General features: G+C 46.1%; 1 protein-coding gene across 3 annotated transcripts in view; it reads right to left on the bottom strand.

Moving 5' to 3' along the window:
* loxl4 (lysyl oxidase-like 4) overlaps positions 1-14,123 on the bottom strand; it is a 132,953-nt gene that overhangs the window by 99,348 nt on the left and 19,482 nt on the right. For all 3 annotated transcript variants that reach the window (XM_048551018.2, XM_048551019.2, XM_059652996.1), the window contains exon 4: positions 9,357-9,565. In XM_048551018.2, the coding sequence (XP_048406975.2) occupies positions 9,357-9,565 (209 nt within the window). The remainder of the gene's footprint in view (positions 1-9,356; positions 9,566-14,123) is intronic.

Genomic DNA, 14,123 nt, shown 5'->3' with positions numbered 1-14,123 from the left:
AGGCCATTATTGAGGGAGATGATCAGCCATCACCTAGCAGGTTTTATTATGTTAAGGTGCTTTATAACAACATACACACACAGCCAAACACTTTGGGAGCAGGAAGAGGTCATCGAGCTCCCTGAGCCTGTCCTTTCACTGAATAAGATTGTGGCTGCTGTGATTGCATTTTCAATTCCACATTCCCATCTATTCAACCATCATTCACCCCACTCGCTCACCAAGGATCTATCCAGCTCTGTCTTAAAAATATTCAAGGACTCTGCTTTCACAGAACGAGAGTTCCAAAGACACAGGAAACCTGAGATGAAAGAAAATCTCCTCGTCTCTGTCTTAAATGGTCAACCTCTTTAGTTCTGAGGAAGGGTGACCGGACCCAAAATGTTAACTCTGTTTTCTCCTCCACAGATGCTGCCAGACCTGCTGAGCTTCGCCAGCAACTTTGTTTTTGCTCCAGAACTTTGTTTTATTCAGTCTCAGGATGCAGGATAGTACACACTGCTGCTACTGAGCATTGGTGGTGGAGGGAGTGGATGTTTGTGGATGTTGCGCCAGTCAAGCGGGGGCTGCTTTGTCCTGGATGGTGTCAAGCTTCTTGAGTGTCGTTGGGGCTACACCCATCCAGGCAGGTGGGGAGTATTCCAGCACACTCCTGACTTGTGCCCTGCAGATTGCAGGCAGGCTTTGGGGAGTCAGGAGGTGAGCTACAGGATTCCTAGCCTCTGACCTGCTCTTGTACCCACTGTGTTTATGTGGCTAGTCCCCCAGGATGTTGATGATGGGTGATTCAGAGGTAGTGTTCACTGCAGGATGTTTAGCCTCTGACCATGTTCGGGAGTCACTGTATTGATATGGCAAGTCCAGTTGAGTTTCAGGTCAGTGGTAGCCCCCAGTACTTTGATCGTGAGGGTTTCAGCAATGGTAGTGCCATTGAATGTCAAGGGGTAATGGTTTGATTCCCTTCTGTTGAAGATAGTTACTGCCTATCAATAGCGACCTTCTGTAATGACTGTGAGGCTTTATACTCCTCAGTGGGCACGTTGGATGCTCTTCTGAATTGTTGCCTTTCAGCCCGTAATAATACAATAGAGACACAATGAGGTAATGATGGAACTGAGGGCACTGTGACCAGAAGGAGCTCAGTGATAACGCAGAACCAGGAACTGCACAAAGCAGCACGGTGACTCAGTGGGTCATTTCCACCCTCGGGCGATGGTCTGTGCGCAGTTTGCACATTCTCCCAGTGTCTGTGTGGGTTTCCACTAGGTGCTCTGGTTTCCTCCTATATTCTGAAGATGTGCAGCTTAGGGTGGATTGGCCATCGGAAATTGTCCCGGGACATGTAGGTTGGGTGGGTTAGCCATTAGCGTTACAGGGAGAGTGGCGTGCGTCTGTGTGGGATGGTCTTCAAAGTACTGGTGTGAACTCCATTGGCAGAATGGCCTGCTCCTACACTGTAGGGATTCTTTGACTCTATCAGAAGGCAAAGGAATTGGATCAAATGCTTATTTGGAACCCACTGCTACCAAGCTGTTTAACTAGTTAATTTACAAGATCACATCGGAGCAACACCTAGAAACAGCCGCCAACTTACTGCACAGACCGTTTGCATGATTGTCCCACGCAGACCCTTCTCACCATTTCAAACAGGGGCTCGCTGAGCCAAAACCTCAGCCACAGCAGTTCAGCAACAAGCTCACACAACCCCCTACCCCGCCCCATCCTGTTTCCCTTCATTATTCTTACAGCATTGAAATGTAAACAAGAGTGTGATTGCAGAGATAGACACCATGTACACTGCAGCAACCCCTTCTCCCAATTCATACACAGGATGTTATTGAATACCCAGTCATATGGCATTGGTTTAGACTCAAGTGAAGACCAGACCAGGCCAGGATGGAAGATGGGTTTTTAACCCCTAACAATCAACAAGTTTCATGGTCATCGTTAGTGTCTTCATTCTGGAGCCTTATGAATTCAGAATTCCATCTGCCAGGGCAGTAATCGCATCCCAGTCCCCCGAATATTCTCCATTCGCCTGATAATACCAGTAGGCCATCACCTCCCCTGCAGCTTCTCTGACGACATACCTCAAACTTGTGATCACTTAAGGGGTCAAGGATGGTAAGTACGTGGGACCAGAGAAACAAAGAAAATACGGACAGGAGCAGGCCATTCAATATGATCATGGTTGATTATCCAACTCAGTTCCCTGTTCACCATAACCTTTGATCTCTTTAACCCTAAAATCTACATTTAATGCCCTTAAAACATTCAAAGTTTTGGCCTCAGCAGCTTTCTGTGAATTCCCTCAGCTCACCTTTGTCTGGGTGAAGACAATTCTCCTTATCTCAGTTCAAAATGGCCGACCCTGTTATCCTTAGACCGTGACCCCATTCAGCATCATAAAAGAACTCCGGTCCAAGCTGCGCACCAGTCAGACTCGGAAATTAATTACCACCCTATTACTATCACTGGGTGAGAGTCCTGGCACACCCCACCACACTGTGGGACCAGCATGACCAGCTAGGCTCATACACCCAGAATGTTTATTGTGATTCTTTCTTTCATAAGGTACAGGCATTTGTCGCCTGTCCCTCATTGTTCTTGATTTGAGTGGCTCGTCGAGGCCATTTCAGTGTCAACCACTCTGGCTCTAGAGTCACATCTAGGCCAGAACAGCAGATTTCCCGCTGGGTTTTACGAGAATATTTTCACCGTCGCCAACATTGCTTTCAATTACAGATGCTTTCTATGTTTGAACTTCACCAGCTGCTGTGGTGGGATCTGAACCATCATCCCCAAATCCTTGGCTTGGGCCAAATGCATACCGCAATGCCACAGCTGCTCCCAAATAAATTAGCATATTAAGCAACAATATCAGGTGTCAGGTCAGTCTTCCTTTAATTCCGCACTCTTTCTGATCATTCATTTCCATCACTCCAACAGTTGCCTGGGCCCTAATCTCAAAAATTCCTCCCTTAATCATCTTCATGGCTCTTTCTGTTCACTCACATACTTCCTGGGCTTTGACTGCCTTCCCTGTCACCTGGTGATGTGCTTTGGTGTTAAAGTGTATTGGATAATCACTCTGATGTAGTGCCTTGGATTCGTCGCTAGCCTATAGGCGTTATTGAAGTGTAAGTTATTGTTGTAAGAGGCAGCTGTGTAATATCTGCAGGAACTAAAGCCCAGCCTGTTTTTTTAACTCCTCCCTCTGCATGTGTGTGATTCTATCGGAGTGAGGATTACAATTGGGTGCAGTGTGTGTGGTCTCCTGAACTCTCGCTGGGCTGACAGGACAGCCTGCAAGGGCAGTCATTTATGTAGGCTCAGGTCATGCACTCTGTGACTGACAGGCACAGGCTCGGATTTGAACACGTGTCGTGTGTGTGTGTGTGTGTGTGTGTGTGTGTGTGTGTGTGTGTGTGTGTGTGTGCACGTGCCCCTTGTGTGTCTGTGTGTGTGTGTGTGTGTGTGTGTGTGTGTGTGTGTCTATCTGTGTGTGCATCTATCTGTGTGCGCGCATGTGTGTATCTGTGTGTGTCTGTGTCTCTGTGTGTGTGTGTACTTGTCCTTGTGTGCCTGTGTGTTCATGTGTGTGTGTGTGTGTGTGTGTGTGTGTGTGTGTGTGAGTATATACATCTGTGAGTGTGTACATGTGTGTACATGTGTGTGTGAGTGAGTGTCTATCTCAAGCTCTTGCCTTTTCACTGTTGGCCATTCAGCCGATTAAGTCTGCTCCATCATTCAGTGAGATCATAACTGATCTGATAATCCCCAACTCCACTTTCCTGCCTTTTCCCCTCTATTCTTCTCTCTGATGGGATTTCCACTCTCAAAAGTATAAATGAACATTTTTCAGCCCCATTCACTCACACTGGATTCAAAACATTAACTCCTGTTTCTCTCCCCACAGACGCTGCCAGACCTGCTGAGTTTCTCTAGCATTCTCTGTGTTTCTTTCAGATTTCCAATATGCATTGTGTCTCTCTTATTGTTCCCTTACCGATTAAAAATCTGTCTATCTTGGTCTTCATGTTCTCAATAACTCTCTGTGCTAAAGAATTCCACAGATTCATTACGGTCAGAGAAGAAATTCTTCCTCATTGCAAGTCTTCAACATGCAGACCCTTAAACTGAGATTACGCCCTCAACTCCAAGAATCTTAGACTCTTCCACAAGAGAAAACGACCTGTCTATAATATGGGATTCAACGGAGAGAGGAGGCCTGGCATCGGTTTAATATCCAACCTGCAAAAACAGCACCTCCGACAGTGCGGCACTCCCTTAGCACTGACCCTCCAATAGTGCGACACTCCCTCAGCACTGACCCTCCAATAGTGCGACACTCCCTCAGCACTGACCCTCCGACAGTGTGACACTCCCTCAGCACTGACCCTGTGACAGTGCGGCGCTCCCTCAGCACTGCACTGGGAGAATCCAGTATCAGTGGAGAATGCACGCTCAAGATGTTTCAGGTGTGTGAAAAATCTGCTTCCCACATTCCAGTATTGTTTCAAAACTCACTAAAGCAAAGCTTTTACCTCAGAAGATGCAATGAAATATTTGTGTCCAGTTATAAATTGCTTCTTATAAATACATACAAACCACGTAACCCAAAAGCAGTTCATTAAATGCAAAGCAGGGGCAGTGACCCTCTGCTGTGGACACACACCAAAGGCAAATAAACAGCTTGAAAAATGTTTAAAATGTGCCCAATTCATTCCAAGCAAGGGAAAGAATCGTTGTTGTGTTTAATTAAACATTTCTCAGAGGCTGCCAGGAGACTGAATGTATCCGTAACAGCACATTCCTAGTCCGCATTCCGGAAGGAATAGGCAACTACAAAATAGGAAGGTTACTGTTTTACAGAAAGGTTTGGGTGGGGGAGGGCAGCGGTGGAGGAAGACTGTGTGGAATGACTCAGGACTTAAAACGTGATGCTCCTCATGCAAGGGTTTACTAGTCCATCTGAAAAACTATTCAGCATACACACTCCGCACGTCAGACCTGGGCAAACATATGACTCAAACCACCCAAGGGACTCAATGATACATTTGGAGAGAGGCTTAAAATCTCCAGCCCCTGTGTAAACACTGAATGTCAATTGTTGAGCCTCTGTTTTCTGAATGGTACTCACGACCTTTAACTAAGCAGAGGGATACGGAGTCAAGGAATGGCATTTGTTCAGGATCCACTTGCAGGTGAGAACACATTCTTAAACCGGGACACCTGTGACGAATCTGTGTGGGAAAATGTTAGCGTGATCTCCTCACTGATAGTCCAGGCTGTGGTTACAGAGCACCATCCTGCCACTCCCTCATGCCAAAGAACAAATCTGGAATATGTCACTTCCTCCAAGCCCTAGGCATCATTATTTTGCAAATCTCGACAGTTTGAATTCAAGTGTTAAGTTGGAAAACAAACCTGCACAGAATTTGCAGCTTCGAAACACACCACTCAGCCCATCCGTTTGATGCCAACGTTTACGATTTACACCAGTCGGCTCTTCATCATACGGCATCTTCTAAATCCACAACCACTCTTACTGATAACAGCAAGGGCAGCATGTCATGAGGGGTATAGGTAGGTTTAGTGGCAGTTGTCTTTTCCCTTAGGTGGGGATTTCCCTCAGACTACAGGGCACATTCTTAGGTAAGAGGAGAGAGATTTACAAAAGACAGGAGGGGCAATTTTTTATACAGAGGCTGGCTCGTGTGTGGAATGAACTCCCAGAGGAAGTGGTGGCTGCAAACATAATTACAATGTTTAAAAGGCATTTCGATAAGTTGATGAATAGGAAAGGTTTGGAGGGACATGGGCCAGGAGAAGGCAGGTGGGACTAATTTACTTTGGGATTATGATCGGCATGGGCTGGTTGCACCGAAGGGTCTGTTTGACTCTATGACTTCCAAGTAGTGGTATTCCCCTGTAATGCCTGCCCTTGTCCTTCTAGATAGTAGTGGTCATGTGGTCGGAAGGGGCTCTGTAAAGAGCTTCGGTGAATTTCTGCAGTGTGTCTCCAGTCACATTCTCAAAACTGGACGACATTATCCATGACGTGTTGAGAAAGTGCCTTTTAGACAAAAAAAAGTCTTTGTTTGTGCAGCCAGATCCAGCTATGTTTCCAAGGCAACCACAAAATCCAAGTGGCCCACTATCATTAAACCAAGCTTTAGCGGGGCACGGTGGCTCAGTGGTTCGCACTGCAGCCTCACAGCGCCAGGGACCTGGGTTCGATTCCAGCCTCGGGCAACCGTCTGTGTGGGGTTTGCACATTCTTCCCGTGTCTGCGTGGGTTTCCTCCGGGTGCTCCAGTTTCCTCCCACAGTCCAAAGATGTGGGTGTTAGGTGGATTGGCCATGCTAAATTGCCCCACGGTGTCCAGGGATGTGGAGGATGGTTGGGCTAGATATGAGAAATGCAGGGTTATAGGATAAGGAGGTGAGTCTGGTGGGATGCTCACTGGAGAGATGGTGTGGACCTGATGGGCTGAATGGCCTGTTTCCACACTGTAGGGATCCTAAGATTTATAGAGAATTTAGCACTGGGGTTTAAAGCAAGAAGTAAAAACACTGTGCTTTAAAACATGGCCTGGGATATTTCCTGAGCAGTTGAACCAAATCAAGATTCACACTACACCCAGTTTGGAAACATCACACCTCCCATCAATTACACTGTGGGATGAAGTAATTATTAGTGTTTATCTGAACACTCTTGCTTATCCTCCTGCTGCTTTGCGCATTAATTAAAAAGCAAAACAAGTGATTTATGAGGTTTGCTGGCACTGCAGTTCAAAGTCGTAAACATCCACTCCTTGACGATCCAGACTACACATCAAACTCATCACAGCCAGCGAAAGAGAGAGAAGGTAAGCATTCGTCTCTCACCGAGGCTAGATTCCCCAAAGCATTCAACATCCAATGACATCCTTCTGATGGGTAACGTGGCACAAAGAGCCTCCAATTTGTGCATAACAAGCTCCCGCAGACAGCAAAAGCGACATGGCATAGGTTCATGTGAAGAACTATCCTACTCTTCTTCAAAACAGTGCCATGGCTTCCTCTGGAAGGACAAACAACGCCTCAATGCAATGTCTCAATCAAAAGATGACCATTCCCCCATGATAGCACTTAGGTCTCCATCTTGATTTTTAAACTCATGGCCCGGGTGCGAACAACATCCACAACATTTGGGCCTAGAAACGCAGGCACTGTCTGGCCATTGGTGGCTCACAGAAAGCAATGATGTCCATCACACCTGCCAAATGCACCTCTACCACTGGCTAGTGTAGTAAATAGGCCAGTTGTTCAGCATCTTGTCACAAGCCTACCAGTTTGTTGAATCCATACACAGGATGAAGGTGGTCACCGGCTAGGCCATCATTTATTGGTCAACCACACTGCTGTGTTGTATGTCGGCCAGGCCAGGTAAGGATGGTTGTTTCCTTCCCTGAAGGACATTAGCAAAACCACATGGGTTTTTCCTGATAATCAGCAATGGATTAATGGTTATCATTAGACTCTTTAATTCCAGATTTTCTATTAAACTCAAATTTGCCGATCTGCCATGGCAATATTTGGACCTGGGTCCCCAGAACATTAACTAGGTTGTTGGGATTAATAGTCCAGTGATTAGACCGCTAGGTCTTCACCTTCCCTTCTCTAGCTGATGACACAGTATTTTCTTTTATTTATGATTACCAGAAGAGAACAAGTGCACATTTAACTTTATCTTCCATTAATATACATCAAGGGGAACGTGAGCAGAATGTGTGAAGAGCTCCAGGAATAGCATCACTGAGAGTAAATCTCAGGTTACTCAGCGGTTGCGATATACATGAAACTTTGATCAGAACGCATTCGGAGTTTTAAAAAGGACAGCAATGTAATTTACTTTTAAAAAATGACCAGAACTGAGTGATTACAACCAGCAAGAAAGGTTGGGGATTTATTCTCTACAGATGTGAATGGTGATCTTTAAGATTTGCTAGTCTAGACAGCGTAAGTTTCCACTTGGGAGCAAGACCAGACTATGGAATATAAATAGAAGATACTCACTAATAAATCAATGAGACACAGGAGCAGAAATATGCCACTCAGTTCATCATTCAATGAGATCATGTCTAATCTGGTAATCGCCAACTCTTTTTTTTTGCCTTTTTCCCAAAACCCTTACCTTATTGATTAAAAATCTGACTACCTTAGTGTTGAATGTACTCAAGTACCCAGCTTCAACAGCCTTCTGTAGTAAAGAATTCCAGATCCACTACCCTCAGGGTGAATAAATTCCTTCTGATCTGTCTGAAATTTACAATCCCTTGGTCTGAAATGATGCCCTCTGATCCTAGACTCGCCCACAACGGGAAGCAATCTCTCCACATGGCACAGAATCACAGAGTTGCACAGCACGGACATAGGCCCTTTGGTCCAACTGGTCCATGCCAACCAGATATCCTAAATTAATCGAGTCCAACTTGCCAGCATTTAGCCCAGATCCATCTAATCATTTTTTATTCATGTACCCATCCAGATGCCTTTTAAATGTTGTAATTGTACCAGCCTCCACCACTTCCTCTGGCAGCTCACTCCATACACCGTGTGAAAAAGTTGCTCCTCGGGTCCTTTGTAAATCTTTCCCCTCTCGCCTTAAGCCTGTGCTTCTAGTTTTGGACTCCTCTACCCTGGGAAAAAGACCTTGGCATTTCACCCTATCCTTGCCCCTTGTGATTTTACAAAGCTCCATAAGGTCACCCCTCAGCATCCAACACGCCAAGGAAAATAGACTTTGTAAAGTCCCCTCAGAATTTTGTGCTTGGCCAGAGAGATCCACGCAGACTGAGTGAGGCGAATGGTAGAGATACATTGCAAGAGGAAGCTGGATAAATGCACAAGGAAGACAAGAACAGAAGGGTCAGTTGGTGGGGTTACGTGAAGTCGAGTGGAAGGAGATCTGTGCACCCAATGAGCCGAAAGGCTTAATTCAATGCTGCAAATTAGAACAAAGAGCTACACAGCACAGGAACAGGCCCTTCGGTCTTCCAAGCCTATGCTGACACATTTTGCTCTTCCATGCTAAAACTGTCTTCACTCACAGGATCTGTATCCCTCTACTCCCTTTCTGTTCATGTATTCGTCCAGGTGCATCTTGAATGCTGCTATTGTCCCTGCTTCCCAACTCCTCTGGCAGCCCGTTCCAGCCACTCACTACCCCTTGTGTGAAAAGCATGCCTCATGCATCTCTTCTAAACATCTCTGCCTTGAACCTGGGCCCCCCAATAAGTGACCTCCCACCACCACGCCCCCGGGAAGAAAACCTCAGGTGCTGGATGCAGGAGGTTGACCCGATCCTACCTGTAAATCCTCAAGTTCACTGGGAGCTCTCCCGGAAAGCCGAGCATTCCACACACCACTCGGCTGTTATTGAAGGTCCAGTCACTGTCACAGACCTGCTTCCACCTCCCCTGATACTTCACCTCCACCACACCTTCCGTAACAGGGTTACGCCGTCTGGCGGAGGCCATAACTGGTCGAATGCGGACTTCATCCACCTTGCTCTGGCCCTGGTGACAGACAGAAGGGGATAGTAAGGAATTCTGAATGACACTACACCTGGAGTATTGCGTGCAGTTTGGAGTCTCTTTCTCGGAGAAGGCGTGTTCTAGCTGTGGAGGGCATGCAACAAAGATTTACCAGAAGCAAGGACAGAAGTTGCTGGAAAAGCTCAGCAGTTCTGGTGTGGAGAGAAATTAGAGTTAACGTTTTTGGGACGAAAGACCCTTCCTCCGACCAGAAGTGATTTACCAAATTGGTTCCTGGGATGGTAGGACTGATGTATGAAGAGAGACTCGATGTTAAGACTATATTCCCCAGAGATTAGAAGAAAGGTAGGGATGTGGGCAGGGGAGAGATCTTATAGAAATCTACATAACTCTAACAGAACCAAGCAAGCTAAAAGCAGGGAGGATGTTCCTGACGAGTGGGGAGTCCAGAACTGGGAATCAAAGTCTAAGGACATAGTGTACGCTATTTAGCGCTGAGATGAAGAGAAAATCCTTCGCTCAGAGTGTGTGGAATTCTCTCCTACAGAAAGCAGTTGAGGTCAAAACATTAATTTGTTTTCTAAAAAGAGATGGGCATATTTCTTAGGGCTAAAAATATGGTCAAGACAGATATGGAGCGAAAGCAGGAACTGGCTATAAAGTTGGATGGTCGGCTGTAATCATATTGAATGGCAGGGCAAACCTGAAGTGCCTAATGGCATGTTCCCGCTCCCATGTTTTTAGTGGCAGCCTTCTGGTCTCTCACTGCTGTGTAATGACATTTCCTGTTAAAGGAGCACCTCCATATTGAGTGCCCCTCTCACTTACTTACCCCTCCAGCTGAGGATCTGTCCAAAGGCCATAACCAGTCTCGGAGATAGTAGGAGCTGCCGATGCTGGAGTCTGAGATAACAAGGTATAGAGCTGGATGAACACAGCAGGCCAAGCAGGATCAGAGGGGCAGGAAAGCTGACGTTTTGGGTCGGGACCCTTCTTAACCGAAACGTCAGCTTTCCTACTCCTCTGACGGTGCTTGGCCTGCTGTGTTCATCCAGCTCCACACCATGCTATCAGTGGCTCCCATCTCCTTGTGATTTAAGGCAACTTCCTGGTCCAAATCCCAGACACTGACAATTTCCCTTCAGGGCAGGTTGGAGACTCAGAAACATAACGGCTTCTGCTCCCCACACCCTGAAAGTAAAGTAGGACAAACCGATGTCCTTTCCAAGAGAACAAGGTGTGGAGCTGGATGAACACAGCAGGCCAAGCAGCATCAGAGGAGCAGGAAAGCTGACGTTTCAGGTCTACGTTTTTTTAGGGGGTGGGGGGAAAATGGATGCGGGCACCTTGATGATGTGAAAAGGTTGATGCATTTTCCAACAAAACAGCAGCCTCTACCCTGGAAAAATATTGTTTGCTGCAGTTTTAACACAGGCACATTCTCCCTCGAGCCCTGACTAAATTTTCCCTCTCAACCAACGTCGCTAGAAACTAATTAATCTGGTTGCTGGTATTTTGCTGTTATAAGAGCCCCCTGTGCACAAACCCCCACAACCATCTTTCCTACATTAGGCCACAATAACCCAATCTCTCCCTGCTGTCGGAAAGATGTTGTGAAACTTGAAAGGGTTCAGAAAAGATTCACAAGGATGTTGCCAGGGTTTGGAGGGTCTGAGCTATAGGGAAAGGCTAAATAGGCTGGGGCCATCTTCCCCTGGATCTTCAGAGGCTGACCTTAATGAAATTTATAAAATCGCAGGGGGCATGTGTAGAGTGGTCTTCTCCCCATGGTGGGGGAGTCCGAAACTGAAGAGCATAGGTTTAAGGTGAGAGGGGAAAGATTTAAAAGGGACCCAAGGGGCAACTTTTTCATACAGAGGGTGGTGCGTGTAGGAGATGAGCTGTCAGAGGAAATGGTGGAGGCTGGTATGATTACTACAGTTAAAACATCTGAATGAGTACATGAATAGGAAGGGTTTAGAGGGATATGGGCCAAATGCAGGCAAGTGGGAATAGATTAGTAAAGGATATCTGACCAGCAGGGATGAGTTGGATTGAAGAGTTTGTTTCTGTGCTGTGCAACTCTATGACACTTCACCATTGGCTCAAATATTTATCCAGAAGTTGTGAAGGGTGCAAGGTAAAGGGAAGTCTTTTCTTCTGGACTTGAACCTGATCAGAATAATCTAAATAACAATAATAAATCGATAAAGTAAACTTCTGAAAATGTGATTATTTCCTCCTTGCTGGAGCCAGCAGCTGCTGCCACCAGGAACTCTGTCACCAGGGTATGCCATCCTCAAACACTCCTTGTAGCTTCTCTGCAATGGCATTTAAGGGTGAGAAAGAAATATTGGCCCAAACAGCGATGCCCACAACCCATGAATGAATGCAAAAGAACGCACTCTGTAATGCCCAATATGCAACAACACTCAAGAAGCTTGACACTGTCCACCACATCACTCCCTGCACCACCGATGCTCAGTAACAGCTGGGTGTACTATCTAGAAGATGCACTGTAGAAATGTATCAAAGCTCTTTAGATAGCATCTGCCAGACCCATGATCTCTTCCATCTAGAAATTTTAACATCCCCCCTCAGCACCAACATTTCAAAGGTGTTCTTCTGCAGAAGAGCTCTGCAAATCATCCGGGTTTCTGAGTCGTTTGTATCATGCCAAATCTTTTGAAATCAGTAAAAGTAAAATTCAGGTAAGTGATCCAAGCCCAGACAGAATCTTCAACAGCAGGAAGTGACCCATCAGGAGGTCCGACTTGTCCAAATGGGCTACATGGTCACACGACCAGTGTGGCCTGGGATAACTACCATTAAGGAGTTGGTAGGTGATCATTTCTGAACTGTGCGAGGGGAGCCCATACAAGATGAAGAGGTGCAAATAAAATGGGACTCAACGACAGAAGATCGAAACCCTCTGAATCCTCAACTGAAAAAAAAGTCAAAAGAACTGCGGACGCTGGACATCAGAAGCAGAAACGGAGATGGTAGTAACGGCCGATGCTGGAGAATCTGAGATAACAAGGTGTAGAGCTGGATGAACACAGCAGGCCAAGCAGCAGAGGAGCAGGAAAGCTCACAGACCTGAAGAACTGGAGAAGAACTTCCGAAGAAGGGTCTAGACCCAAAATGCCAGCTTTCCTGCTCCTCTGATACTGCTTGGCCTGCTGTGTTCCTCCAGCTCTACACCTTAGTATCTCAGAAGCAGAAGCAAATGCTTTCGCTCCACACATGCTGCCAGACCTGCTGTGTTTTTGATCCTCCAAATCCTGTCAGCAATTAGATTTTAACACACAGGCAAATCCATTTGGAGTGGAGGAGGGTGGGCAGCTGTTGACTCCCAAGTCAAATAGATCATGATTCATTAGTCATGTTTGTTTTCATTTATATGAAAGACCAGAGACTTTAAAGGATTGTGTCAACACTGCAATCATATCCTCAAGAGAAATCGCCATGGAAACAAGCAAAGAGTTTTCATGCCAGTCTGTCGAACCTTTCAGCATTCCAAAGAATATGAAAATACTCGGGTCTTCGGGAGATTCACTATATCCTCTTTCAAACAAGGGGCACAGTGGCTCAGTGGTTAACCCTCACAGCACCAGGGACCTGGGCTTGGTTCTACACTCAGGATTGTCTGTGTGCAGTTTGCACATTCTCCCTTTGACTGTATGGGTGGCCTTTGGGTGCTCTGGTTTCCGTCCAAAGATGCGCAGTTTGCGTGGATTGGCGACTTTAAATTACACATAATGTCCAGGGATGTGTAGGTTAAGTGGATTAGCCCTGAGAAATATAGGGATAGGGTAGGGGTGTGGATCTGCGTGGGATGCTCTTTGGAGGGTCAGTGTGAACTTAATGGGCTGAATGGCCTGCTTCCACACTGTTGAGGTTCCATTCTATAAATGTGGTATTATAATATGTTAGTGACCCTGAGGTTAAACCATCACCAGTTCTCACTCTCTCTCTCTCTCTAATGAGAGAGCAGCCCTATGGTTGTCTGGGAACAAGGCAACTCCGAGGATACAACATTAGAACACAACGATGTAGATGCTGCCAGACCTGCTGAGTTTCTCTGACTTTCTCTGTGTTTGCTTCAGATTTCCAGCATCTGCAGGATCTATCTTTCATCACAAGGTTTTATTTCTTGTGTATTCATGGTTTACATCAAAGCCTGCATTCTGTTGTTTGATTACTCCCCTTTGAAGATCCGGGTTTGAAGAGCCCAGCCTGTGGGGCTGGATCCCTACTGACGTTGAAGAAAAGAATGAAGGCGGGAGATATGATAACTAATGGTTCCATGACATCCAGTGTGCTGCTCAAAAAGCTCCAGATCAAAGGAGAAGTTGGAGACACAGACGTCCTTCTGTTCTGAAGTCTTGGAGAGGATTACAAGAGTAGCACTTTGATTTGCTTCTTAGTCTTGGTTCTGTTCAGTCATTAAATTCCAACCAGTGATTTCCTCACGGCATAAAAATGTAAGCAGAAGCTTTAAATGTTTATTGTGACGAGCATGAGAAATTCTCCTGAACCACATCTTTGGAGGTGGGTGGTTCAACGTACAGGAGCA

The sequence above is a fragment of the Stegostoma tigrinum genome, chromosome 20 (genome assembly GCF_030684315.1).
Source record: "Stegostoma tigrinum isolate sSteTig4 chromosome 20, sSteTig4.hap1, whole genome shotgun sequence".
Classification (NCBI taxonomy): domain Eukaryota; kingdom Metazoa; phylum Chordata; class Chondrichthyes; order Orectolobiformes; family Stegostomatidae; genus Stegostoma; species Stegostoma tigrinum.
The sequence above is the reverse complement of the archived record's forward strand: the minus strand, read 5'-3'. Positions and strand labels throughout refer to the sequence as shown.